We start from the raw sequence: 14,057 nt of genomic DNA, 5'->3' as shown, positions 1-14,057 counted from the left end.
CCAGAAACCGGTCCCCGGTAGCTTGTCTCCTTTCTGGTGAAGAATTGGCTTGGTAGTTTAGTCTGCCCTGTTCCCATGATGCACTGGGCCAGGGACAGACTGATTTGCATATAGCCAGGTTCTGAGCTGGGATGGTGCAGTGAGATAAATAAAGGTGATGGATCAAGCCCTGATCTTTGGACTGGGTAAGAGTGGTCTGCTTAATTCAGACACTCTGTTCATCACCACCCCCTTTTCTGAATCGTTTTTGGCCACTATAGGTGTGGCAGGGTATACTCAGACATGAGTCCCTTTCTCACTGCACCATCAGGATTCAAGCAAGCCGGGCCGAAGAAGGCTGAAATGCCAGAAACCGGTCCCCGGTAGCTTGTCTCCTTTCTGGTGAAGAATTGGCTTGGTAGTTTAGTCTGCCCTGTTCCCATGATGCACTGGGCCAGGGACAGACTGATTTGCATATAGCCAGGTTCTGAGCTGGGATGGTGCAGTGAGATAAATAACGGTGATGGATCAAGCCCTGATCTTTGGACTGGGTAAGAGTGGTCGGCTTAATTCAGACACTCTGTTCATCACCACCCCCTTTTCTGAATCGTTTTTGGCCACTATAGGTGTGGCAGGGTATACTCAGACATGAGTCCCTTTCTCACTGCACCATCAGGATTCAAGCAAGCCGGGCCGAAGAAGGCTGAAATGCCAGAAACCGGTCCCCGGTAGCTTGTCTCCTTTCTGGTGAAGAATTGGCTTGGTAGTTTAGTCTGCCCTGTTCCCATGATGCACTGGGCCAGGGACAGACTGATTTGCATATAGCCAGGTTCTGAGCTGGGATGGTGCAGTGAGATAAATAACGGTGATGGATCAAGCCCTGATCTTTGGACTGGGTAAGAGTGGTCTGCTTAATTCAGACACTCTGTTCATCACCACCCCCTTTTCTGAATCGTTTTTGGCCACTATAGGTGTGGCAGGGTATACTCAGACATGAGTCCCTTTCTCACTGCACCATCAGGATTCAAGCAAGCCGGGCCGAAGAAGGCTGAAATGCCAGAAACCGGTCCCCGGTAGCTTGTCTCCTTTCTGGTGAAGAATTGGCTTGGTAGTTTAGTCTGCCCTGTTCCCATGATGCACTGGGCCAGGGACAGACTGATTTGCATATAGCCAGGTTCTGAGCTGGGATGGTGCAGTGAGATAAATAACGGTGATGGATCAAGCCCTGATCTTTGGACTGGGTAAGAGTGGTCTGCTTAATTCAGACACTCTGTTCATCACCACCCCCTTTTCTGAACCCCTCAAACTTTGGGCCCATGTGGCTGCGGCTCTCAGTCTCCCCAGGACACCCGTCACTTAACTTTATTGTGTTGAGATTTTACAGGCCCAATCAACATGTTTATTAAACCTTTATTTGAGATGTCTGAATTTTAAACAGGCTTGACTGTCCCTGTTGTTTTTGCAACTTTGACCTGATCTTCAATTGATTTTTAATGTGTGTTGTTTTCTTAGAGATACTAGAAGAGCCAGAGATTCCATGTTTGAACTACAGTGAAATTGTTCTCGTACATTTTTGTATTACATGACCAGCTGTGTGATATGTTTCTCCTGTGTTGCTGGCCTAATTTTGCACTATCTATGTATCTTATCCACTTTACGAAATGTAGTAATGTATGATTTTTGTACTTTGAATTTATTAACTGTACTTGTTTTTAGTTGTGCTTTTAGGGTTATCATCTAACTGAATGAAGTCGAATTGAATTGAATTGAGTACCATACATTGAACTGTTGATATGATCCCCTCGCCAATTTTAGGCTCAAAGTTTTCAGTCTTATTCTGTCACTCATAGTTGAACTAGAATAGTATTCTCCATGCACACACACCAACAGCACCTGGTCTTTCTTCACTATACATATGCATCTATTTCATACAGCTACCAATCCAAGTATTCATAGGCATCCAAATAATTTAAAAACGTCATGTGTCAACTCAATCCATGAGGTTTTGACTGTATTGTTACATTACTTTGTCTTCCTCAGGGCTAGCCACTATTCCTATGACACAATAACATTTTCCATCCTACTTGTTCCTTTAAGGAGTGAGATCCTATCCACCCTTTTATTCAGGTCTACAACAAAAAACAAGTAAAGAATAGTTTACAGCGTAATTAAATACTTTTAGAGATTTTTTTGTTTACAATTGCAAGCCTTTACACAAAATGTACCCTATTTATATTGAGCTGCTTCTATAATACATTGTTTTCTCCATTAGTGGGTCCTTAAAGATCCATCTCCTTTAATTTTTCCAACTCGTTATTTATTGTTCAGGAGAGATTATCAGGTTTGAATTAACTGATGGTTCTAAGGCAAATTTAATTCTATGTGACCACTGCCATATCATTACTTTTATTGCTAAATCAGGTGGTCCTTTATAGCCATCATTAACCTTATGATTTTAATTTGGCTTTTCCGTTCTCATTTCTATATATATCTATACATTTATCTGCAATATGTTTGTTATAACCCAGGTTACCCTTCTAACCTAATTTATGCTCATAAAGTGTATCTTTTAAGATGTTTCCTTTGCTTAAATCCAAGGTTAAATTAGGAATTCATGCTTACCTCTGGGATTAATATGACCAACATGACAATATATGTAAAACTCTTGTGGTCTAATCATATTTAAAATGGTGTTCCCCCTCTTTTTTATTAGGTTGAATATCACATAGTAACAAATATGAAGGGCAATATATAAAGGTTTCATTTCCCTTTACTGCATGCTGTTTTAACATTTATTTACCCTCCTCATAGGCACTACCATTCGTTAAACAAAAGTAATTTACCAATCCAATTTCAGATCCACTGTTTTCCCAATTCTGTTATTTTATAGTGTCTACACATCACCTGTTTGTAGTATCCTACAGTGCAATAAATTATTTCCCAGGGTCTTTCTGAACCATTTTAACAATATGCTAGAATTTTATCACTGGCTCCTTTTCCATTAGAACTCCACATGGCTCAGGTTGTAAACTGTTTTTGCTTTAGCGACATTACTTCAAGGCTACCCACAATCGCATTAATGGGACTGTACCAGTTACACTTCTGTTCAGTCAAAGCCCAAATTGGATGTGGGGTGTCTGTTCAACATTGTTGCTTCCTGGCAAGGCGAAACCCACCCAGGAAGCAAAATGTAGATGACCTACTGGGCGGTCCGAATACAGAGCCGGCCTCTGGTGGGAGGGAGCCCATAAGTAGAAGTTGTAGTGGAGGCTTTACCAGTCAACTAAGGGAACTGAATGCCCTTTGGGTTCCCCGGGGTTTTGCAGCTCAATCAGAAGAAGCAAAATTCTCCTCCAATACCTGTTCCTGCCGAAGGCAGCGGGTGGCGAAGCATGCAACGTGCCTGCATGGCCTACAACTATGAGGACTGTGAGCCAGTCTAAAAGTGCACCAGTAAAAACAAAAATTTCAAAAATAACTGTTTTCCCTGGAACCTAATACAATTTCAATTACGAGCTGTCACCTATCAAAATTAGAGGAAAATGCACACCTGTGCCTGGATGATCGGATTACTCGATCTAGGGTGTTGTTTTCTCACTTATTTACCCACCAAAATGGCACTCTAAAATTGATTACAGGTCGGGCATAGTTGGTGCATTAAATATCAAACTCAATAAATAATGATTCATTGGACATCAATGTTTTTTCAGATACAATAGCTTCCCGTCAAAATAGGATATCACATTCTGATTTTAGTGATCCACTTGTCCTGGTATGTTTTTCATCCTATACATGTAAAGGAAATTGACCAGCCAATATTTATCCGGGGAATTTAACTGTACTGGGAACAAACTCATAATTCTGACATCCTTTCAAACACGTCTTTGCACAGAAGTGGGGGAGGGCTAAGATTTCTGCTCCGCCAGCAGATTTCACAGAGTTTTGCTCACTTGACTCTCTGTGCATAGTGAGAAGTCCTGCAAAACTTTGTGAAGTGACGCAAAGAGGGTCATGGGAGCAAGAAAAATTGCACGCTAGGCCTTCTCCAGCCGATATTTCTCCATGCATGTAATTGAAGCAGGTCGTGACCACGCATGTTGAGAAATCTGCTGCTCGCGTTGAGGAAGCTGCTGCTCTTGTAGAACATCTACTCGAACGGCACGACATGTAGTGCTCTTCATGATGATTTTACAGTGTGGAACAAACTCCCGGTCCTAAGAATCAGTGAGAGCAGTGTGACTTACCATACTCGGCTGCTCACTGAAAGCTGCAGAGGTTTTACAGGTACTTTGCGAAGTTCCGCAGAGCAGAACTCCACCCAGGCCTACGCAGAGGTCATAATTAAACGAGGCACTCATAACCAAGGACTGTGAATTAACATTCACCCTGACCACATTGACCAAAGAGTCAGGAGTTAAAATCGCGAAAAAAACAAGTCACCTGCCTGAGGTCAGTAAACTGAATTATAAAAACAGTTATTATTTTCAGCACCTAGTAATGGCAGAACGTATTAATACTGTAGCACTTATAACCGCACATTTTCGTTAAAGGCCACATAAAACCAAGCCAGTGCCAATCTTCAGATCTGCATGGCTCATGCAAACTAAGGAATGCGGTTTAGGAGGTTGATGTTCTTATAACTGGGCCATTTGTGCTTTCAGCACCTTTTTCAGTAATACACATTATCTGCTTGCAATAAAAATGAATAAAGTACAAACTAGAAACAACTATTGTTAGAGTGCAGGCAACTGTGCAAAACATGATTGACAGCACCACTTGCTTTTAAACCACTTAATTTCAAAAATAGCTCCCACACAATGTGCAAGTGTTTTGATGTCTTGATATCTGAAAGTGTATGCTGAATGATGAAGACAGTTTAAAGGAGGAAGATAACTGTAAATCATTTTATAAAATAAATTACCTCCTAGTCCAGGACGCAACCGGTTATCATATCCGTCTAGCAGGCCATCCAAAATTCTTGTGAATATAGTTGTGTCATCATTGGCAGAATCTTTTACAGTAGGAACAGCTATCTGTGACAAGCTGTCGGAAAGGAGAAAAGGTATGCTGCATTTAATTGAAAATGTTTGCAAGCAATTGAAAAAATGCTTTATATGGATTACTTTGACTTGTTAATCCCTAGCGACAATACTCAAGTTGATTAATATTATAGCTCTAATAACGCAGGTGACCTGTCTGTAACATTACTCAAATATCTCAATTTGCTTGGAGATCACATGGACTGTGATATTAAGCCTTAGAAATATCACTCAATTTGTCCTTTGTTCGCCCACAGCGCTTAAAAGAGAATTGTATTCACTCGCTTTGAGAAAAGAAAGTACCTTTCTGGCGTACTCAAAGTGTGTAGACCCACATGTGCACCATCAAACATTTTTGCTATTACAGAAGGCATATTGTCCCATTTGTGAGAGCAAAATGTGCTAAAACCTGGGTGTGGACTTTTCCATAATGGTAGAAATTGGGTCTCTAGTTGGCAAAGGTATGCACCCTGTCTAAGTAAGAACTGCAATCTAGTCAGGGTAAGTCAGTCACACACTTAAAACAATCAAGAGGAAATGTGTAAAGCAGTTGGTCATATGAGGATACAGTAACACAGTGAAAACAAAACCAAAAACACTATACAATGAGGTATGAAAAATTATCTCTTTTACTCTCTAAAACAAGATAAAAACAATAAGAATCCAATTAAAGCATCTCAAGTTATAACTACTTCAAGAATGTACAATGCTGAAAGTAGGTTATTTAAGGTAATGCTGGGGAAATTACAGCAACCCACACTATGGATCAGGAACATACTTTCTCCCCAGGTCTTCATGAAGCAATGTTTCCTAAGGTATTATAGTTAAGAAGCAATGTCAAGTTTGCAGGAGATTGATCTACTCGCTCCTTTCAGGGCAGCCCATGGAGTGCTGGTGTGCAGCAGGGACATCTTAAGTCCTAGAGTGCACTTTACCTTTCTCTGGGGATTGCAGTGGTGCCATCGGCCTCAGGATTGGGACGTGCTTTGCTGGAGTCCAGTGGTGGCTGGTGACATTTGGAAGTGGTGTGACGTAAAATTATCGCTGTACTGCACAGAGGCGAGCGGGCGTAGTGAGCTAGGCTGAACAACCTATAGGGGTTTCAGGGGGTCCCCTCCCCGAGAAAATTAGAAACTTTTTTGGGATACATGGAGCATTTTTAAGCCAATTTGAGGGAGCAGGGAGGTTAATTATGCAATTCAACCAGCAATGCCCCAGCCTCCTTCTTATGACCCCTATTACTCTCCCATCTCTCTTTTTTGCTTCTCTCCACCTCTCTCAAGGGCTGGAAGAGCAGCAATACTTTAATCAGGTCCTCTGGAATTATGCAACAGGATTGACTACATTTTACAGTGTAATGCAGGATAGTGTTATTTCATTATTATGTGATCTTTTTGCATGTTAACACTATGCGAAGGGCCTTCCTCCGTGCAGCCACATATCACTACATTTTTTGTAACATTTGATCCTTTTTCTGATTCTTTTTGTTAAAATGTTCAACTTAGGCTGTAAATGATGGATTATATAGCTAAGGTATCAAATCCATAATTATGCCTGAAATGCAGCAGCATTGAATAAATCCTGTGGCCCTGGCTATAACACTGGTACCCCAAAGTGGTGTTGGGCTGTGTGACTGCCATGTCATGAGATATTGATGTGTGTGATATTAGTGTGAGTGTATTTGTGCGAGGAGGGCTGGTGTTTGTGTTTCCGATTATGTGTCTTGCTTGTGTCTGTGTCACAATCTGTGTGATTCAATCAGGATCACTGGAATTGTGTGCCATAGGAGGATCACATTATGCAGAAGTGTTGACTAAATTAAGCAACAAGAAATGACACATTATGCCTCATAATGCAGCACATTCTGTTGTAGTATAATGTTGACATTTTAATACACATTTGACCATGCATTCATACAAATTCTGATCAGTATCCCTCCATCCCATCCCTTTGTTGCATCCAAATCCAACTCTAAAAGGAAATAGCTTTCCTGCTCCCTCCTTGCTGTCCTAAGTTATATCCCATATCCACAACTACCTTCTGCTGCTGCAGCTAACCATGTAATTCAAGCAATTTGAGTGTACCCTTAAAAATGTCTTGTACTCAAACTCTCCTCTACGCACAGGATTCTTCTGCGCTGCGTTATATCGACAGTTGCACGTCTCACCTAGCATCCACTCTTTGAAAACCAAGTTGCAAACACATCTTCATAAATCACATTAAGTATAACACTGAAAATCCTGAAGAAATATAATTGCACGAGCTAAATTGTTTTTAGCCCTAGACAACAACGAATCAGAATACTTCCAAAAACCAATCCTCTAGCTTCAGTCCCACGCACAGTCAACAATCTGCTCTCTCCACCATGTACTCCTGTCTCACAATCTTGATTATCTGAAAAAGAATAATCATCTTACATCGCCTACAAAATTAACAGTTTTAGAGAAACCCTTGCTCCACTACTCACCACTATACACCCCATGGCTTTCGTACCTCATTCTGCAATAAAATCTAATTATCATGCTCCTATTGGTGTTTTAAGCACTCAAACTAAAACCTCTAGCACTGTCCTCCCTTCTTGCATGAAATCACAGAAGGAGACACCCACGGCACACTTCTCACTCTGCAAAGGACCGCCAAACACACTGTGAGGCACGTACAGATACTTCACAACTGAACAACAACGAATGGGGCAGTGTGGGAAACATATAACCCGCTAAGGCGTCTCTCGGAAAACCGCCCTGTGTCTGCTATATGTCACCATGGCACAGAATCAAGAAGGTGATTACAATCAGCGCTTCACCTCTTGGCGCTATCTGGGCAAAAGGCCATGGCACAAGAGTAACTGTGTGCTAAACAGTAAACAGACTACTGTGGCATCTCACTGCTCGTGAGTGGTACCCTTAGAGCACTGAGCTGGTAAACCTGTCTTTCCTCAGTGAATGATGGACTTTTTACTGCCAGACTGAGAGCCCTGTCACTGCTCTGACTTTGAGAGATCCTTCAGAGTGTAATAGCGCCTCAGCAGCTGACTGCTCACACACTGGTGTACAGTGCAGGGACTCTAGACAGATGTCTGGCGGGAAAGGGGATAAATGGGTAGTTGATACCAGTTTAGACAGCCCCCACCCCCATTAGAAGCAGATACAGGAAGTGCAATTAGTGACAGTCCCCGACAGTCAGTGACAGTTCCGCTCGCACTAGTGCGACATACTGTCAGTGACAGCTCTGAACGTCGCTGTCCAGTCAGTGACAGAGCAGTAAGTGACAGTTCCTTGCAAGGACAGGCCCATTCGTGGCAGAGCTGGAAGTAATAGACCTAGAAATGACAGTCCAAAAGTGACAGCTACAGTCTCAGCTTGAGTCTTGTTAATGGCAGCCGTGGCTGCGCCAGTTCTATTAGTGAGTGACTGCCCCATTAAAGACAGTCTCAAGAGTTGCCGTCACTTAGTCTAATGGAGACAGTCTGGCAGTGAGAGTCCTGGTAATGATGAGACGGGCAGTGAACACCCCTTTGCTGGCCAACTTGTCAATGACAGTCCTGTCCCTGAAGTCCCAGAAATGAAAATATCTTTAATGACAGTACAGGCTAGTTACAATGGTATTACTGACTGTAGAAAGCGGGGGTCATGTCGGAGACTGTCTTAAATGAGATCATCTACGCATTTAGTGGCATCAGTGACAACCTGATCTATGGCAGGTAGCAATGTCATATCTCTAATAGGAATCTGACCAACCCATCATGGACAGCCTAGTTAGAGAAATCCTTGCGAGAGATAGTGCCTCTCAACCCCATCAGAGACAGTCAATGCACGACAGTCCCATGTAGTGCCCTGAGAGGGACCGGGCAGTTCATAACCTCCAGTCGCGGCTCACGGGGGGAGCAGGGAATTAAATATAAAACTGAAAAACTTATCTCACAGCCGGTCCGTGCCACCTCTGCTCCCGATGGCGCCTTCACGAATGGCACTGGAGTGGACTGGCAACCCCTCTCAGCCAATCCTTGCACTGCCAGCAGCGCCAGGGTTGGCTTAGGGCAACGTTACTCTTCGCCTGCAGCCTGCCCATTAGTAGACAGAGGGGATCCTAAAGCGCATGCGCAAGCAGGTGCAAACACAAGTGCGTATGACTAGGCAGGGAGAAAAATTCGCTGAATTTCCCCACTCATGCACACTTGTGCTGCTGCCTGTTGCCCCTGGTCTGACAATCATGTCATTCAACATAATGGCAGACCGTCCACCCCCTTCAGTTTCTGAAGGGGGTGGGCGGTCCGACATCATGCTGACTGACATGATTGTCAGTTTTCCCTCGGCATCTTTGAACGTAAGTAAACTGATTCAGTTTACTTAAGTCCAGAAACGCCGGAGGAGCAGCGGGCGGGGGGGGTACGCCCCAATGGACGCACCGCGCCTGCTGGTGTCTCCCCTTGCTGGATTTGATGCAGTGATTGGAGTCACGGAGGTCAGACACCTGTCTTTCCTTGATGTATGCAAAGTGCGCTCGGTCACTCTGAACTGTCTTCGGCGTTGTGCCTTTGGTGAAGTCGACAAACACAATGGTCTGTGCTTGAGCAGGCCGGCACAGTGGTTCTTGATCAGTGCACTGCATTGATGCTGTGGATGCCCAAAAGTGGCTGCTGACACTCTGCAAGGTCGTTGACGGCAAGTTAGGTGGATCAGACTCTGAATTAACAGATCCTAGCAGTGGTCGTTTGTGCGACTGAGATTTTTAATGTCCTTGAATTGTCCTGAATAGGGGGCAAGCCAACAAACCCTTGGAGGGGCTTAGATTGCAAAAGCTTGTAGAGAGCAGGTCCTGTCCTTCTCAATGCACAGGTCAGAGGCAGCAGAGCAGGTAGTAAAGTGCCAGTCCCTTCTGTACCCCAGTAATCAGCAGGCAGAAGACAAATAAACAAACACTGCAAAGCAATTAGCAAAGTGGCAGGCCCTCCTGTAGCATAGCTCTTCTTCTTGGCAGAGTCACCTTAGGACCCCAAAGTGATCTAGTGAGAGGGGGTCACAGACCCAATACTTATAACCAAATATGTCTTTGAAATGGAGGTGCATACATAAAGCCTTTGTGGTGCACGTGTCCTTACAGCCCAGCTCTGTCTGCCAGCCTATCTGATGGGGGTAAATTAGTGGTTTGTGTAAGGCCAGCCACTACCTATCCATGTGTGTCAGCTCCTCCCCTTCCTCTTGCCCAAGAAAATCCTTAAGTATGCAAATAAATGCAGAATCATCTGAGTGTCCTGTACTTGCGGCTGTCTTTCGGGAATGCACAAAGTGTAGCTGTGCAGTGTAGATGTATATTGGAGACAGGCTGCAAGGCATACAAGAGAGCTAAGAGCAGAAACATGTCCACTCTATAAAAGTGACAACTCTAGATTAGTAATACCAGATTCAACTTTAGAACGAAAGTAGATTTGTCGTTACCAATCCAATTATATAAAACATAAAGCAGCTAGTCCTCTGCAATCAGGGATTGAACTTAAAAAGGGAATTTAAGGAATACCCAATGTTAGCAATGAGAGGAGCATGCCTCACAGTAGTAAAAAAAATGTGGGTGGTTGTTACTACCAGGACATGTAAAACAAAAAGTTACATGTCCTACCATTTATTTACACAGCACCATGCCCTGGTGGCTACCTAGGGCCTACCTTAGGGGTGAATGGTATTTATTAAAAGGGTAGTTTAAGGCTTGGCAAAGCAGTTGTAAATACAAAGTTGAGGTGGCAGTAAACTGTGCCCACACCTCTCTAGTGGAAGGCTTGAGTCAGGTTCCAAAGGCTACTTTTGTGGGGGCCGCAATCAATGCTTTCAGGCCTACTAGTAGCATTTTGGTTTACAGACCCTGGGTATGCCACTTTACTAGGGACTTCTCAGTCAACCAAATATACCAATCATGGATAAACCAATTGTTATCACATTTTGGATAAGAGCACATGCACTTTAGCACTGGTCAGCAGTGGTAAAGTGCTCAGAGTCCTAAAGCTAGCAAAAACGAAGCAAAAAACAGAGGAGGAGGAAGGCAAAAGGTTTACAGTAAGCCTGAAAAAAGGGTCACTTCAAAACTAGGGGTGTGCATTTCAGGAACATGTCTTACCGACAGAGGGCCTAATTATGATGCGGTTAGGAGCATATGCTCCCATTGAAGTCAATAGGAGACCAACCAAATTGTATTGGGAAGCATCCGGATGCATCGTACTCCGTAGGTCGGACTATCCCGATCCGAGTGGGTCAAAAAACATTTCCAAACCCATTCGATCAGGAAGCTTCCCTACCCGCATCAGAATCAGCCCCTTAATGTAGTGGCACCAATGAATGTCAGTCATTGCTTCACATGCTGCACACCAGGGGTCACTACATTAAAGTATGTACATCATGTTTGCAGGTTAGCTTTTCCTTGGCTAAAGAGACCACAAGCCAAGGCGCTGAAATGCCTGAGCATTTCCAACCAGGGCAGACTAACGGAGATAAATCATCTACAGCTTCAGTAATCCAATGATTAAAAAGCTCTAAGTCATTGGATAACTCACCTATAAAAGAGGAGAGGGTCAGCAAGCTAACTGACTAACCAGATTGGAACATGTTATTTTCCTGCTCTTACGAATAAAAGAAATCTTAGAGCCTGATTGTTTAGTGGTAGACATCTGAGAGTCCATTGATATGTTTTAAAAAAAAATAGTCAAGGTAAGAGAGAGGACCCCTCGTGTTCCAGGGAACAGGGTACTATGTGACCAAGTAAGTCTAGAGAAAATCCCTGGAATATACCAGAGATTGTGGTATGCAGAGGACAGATGCTCTTTTATGTCCACAACACCCATAGACCTATTGTTTGGGGACACACCAAAAGCCAAAGTATGACGTTTACAATCTTTTATTAAAATGAAAATATGGTATTAAAATTTCAGAAAAAGTCAATTCTTCTGAAAACATACAATGTCAACAATGTAAATTACATTTCATACTAGTAGAAATTATTTTTTTTAAAACACATAAATAACATATTCTGGATTCAAAAAGAAAGCTATATAAGGATCTAAACGCGGAACAAATACAATATTGTACAGTGATATCAGTAACACAAAATATACAGAACAAAAACCCCACTGGTACTACTCGCTCGAATGTTGTTTCAACTGATCAATGGGATCCAATAGCCTTACTAAGTTTGCATTTTTATACCACAGTTTACATATAGTTGGTATCTCCTAGGCTTTGTTGGATTCTCTATCTTTTCCGTGCGTCGACGCGTTTCGTGTTAATACCATGGATACGGTCACACCTTCCTCAGGACAATTAATGTTGGGGTCCTCAGTTTCGTAAAAAAAGGTTTCTTTCTGTGTATTAAAGAGATATCTATCATTATGGTACACCAGAGATTTTAAATTGTGCACTGATAGCATTCACATCTACATCTCCATCCTGACACGAATTTTTTCTTTACATGCCATAAGAAGACTGATGTGTATCATTAGTTTTATCGTGGATGTCTATACTCCTCACTGCATGTCGGTCTCGCACCTCAAGTGAATCTCTACGGTCTCCACATTTTGTTATCTCAATATCACCATTATTAAAATTGAAAATACAAGATCGCAAACCATTTCTATATGGGCATATCCGACATGTATAGTGCTGATAAATTTGTACAATTTTACAGTACATCACACCTTTATGAGCCTCCAAACCTACGTTATACTTTGGTCAGTGGTATATTTGGAAAGGGTATTCCTACAGTAGACCTATTCCTTAATTAGGTCTTATATATTACTAACCTTTAAGGATCTTGACAAGAAGGCACGATAGTGTACTTAAGGTCCCCCTTAGCGACCAGTTTCCCTGGGTGCTGGGGATGTCTCTTTACATTGCGAGTTATGGATCATTCTTATCTATCAAACATAATTATTATGGCAATTACATTTCAGCCTTATCTCGCTTTTTATTCTACTTATTAGCCCTTTTGCCTAATGTCGAGCTTACCTTCTGCTAGTGAGTTAAGCCTTTTCATTTATTCCATGTGTTAGTAAATATTCTTGTGGTACCTTCTGCTCTTCGGGTTCCACGTATAGTTACTTCGCGGGTATCTGTTGACTTATAAGTACGGCCTTGTGCTGGAGAGACTTTACAGGTTTTATCTCTAGTTTTCCTTAAAAACTTTAATCTCTGATCCAATATTTAGATGGATACACTGAGGACCTTTGGCTTCATTGAAGAACAACTCACCAAAATCTTGGGCTCTAATCGAAATGGGAACACAGGAACAGTGGTCCCCAATGGGGGGGGAAGTGGAATCAGTTAGTCAATCTAAAGAAGAAAATCATTTGGACTGAACTTCATGCCGAATTTATGACCCAATATGTGCGAGCAGGCACCATACTGATAGGGCTTCAAATCTGTAATGAACCTGGGCTTTTTATTGACAACCCTAAATTTCTGGACACCTGGACACTCATCTCCAACAGATGCAGTCGAGACTGGATGATCTTAATAATTGAGACAGCACAAAGTACCATTCTGATAGAGAAAAGGGAAATGGAAGAACTAGAAAAAACGCTCATAGACTCAAATGCTCTGGAGGAGGCAAAGAAAAAAATAGAAGAAATTAACCAGGACATGAATGGATACTGTGAGTATCTAACAAATAGAAAAACCCAGAAATTAAGAAAAGATATAAATAAATTTAGTCAAGAAGTCATCTACCCTTTTCTCAAAAAAGACTACTATACAGAACAGTCGGAACAAACCTGGGGGAGGGGACCGAGGGTTAGGTTCCAACAGAGAAGACCTAAACACGCAAACTTCTCGGGGTCCTCAGAGAGTAGCGGAGGTGAAGAAGACACCCCGCAGAGAGAGGATGTAGGGTACACCCACCCTAATAGAGAGTATGATGATTTTTTAGATCAACGTCCCCAAAGACCCCAAAGGGGATTCTCAAACAGGGGACGGGGCAATCCACACGAAAACCAGGCCTGAGAGATCAGGATCAGGAATATCAGAGCAATCCGGCCCCTCAGGAATACAAACGAACAAGTAA

General features: G+C 42.6%; 2 protein-coding genes across 2 annotated transcripts in view; one reads left to right on the top strand and one right to left on the bottom strand.

Annotated features, from left to right (window-relative positions):
• GABRB3 (gamma-aminobutyric acid type A receptor subunit beta3) overlaps positions 1–14,057 on the top strand; it is a 1,175,948-nt gene that overhangs the window by 238,822 nt on the left and 923,069 nt on the right. The window lies entirely within an intron of this gene.
• The window catches only part of GABRA5 (gamma-aminobutyric acid type A receptor subunit alpha5), a 552,901-nt gene that overhangs the window by 415,524 nt on the left and 123,320 nt on the right, over positions 1–14,057 (bottom strand). Inside the window, exon 3 of the mRNA XM_086934182.1 lies at positions 4,901–5,022. Coding sequence (XP_086790308.1) covers positions 4,901–5,022 — 122 coding nt within the window. The remainder of the gene's footprint in view (positions 1–4,900; positions 5,023–14,057) is intronic.

Source organism: Lissotriton vulgaris, chromosome 8 (genome assembly GCF_964263255.1).
Source record: "Lissotriton vulgaris chromosome 8, aLisVul1.2, whole genome shotgun sequence".
Taxonomy (NCBI): Eukaryota; Metazoa; Chordata; class Amphibia; order Caudata; family Salamandridae; genus Lissotriton; species Lissotriton vulgaris.
This window is presented reverse-complemented; position numbering and strand designations above follow the sequence as displayed.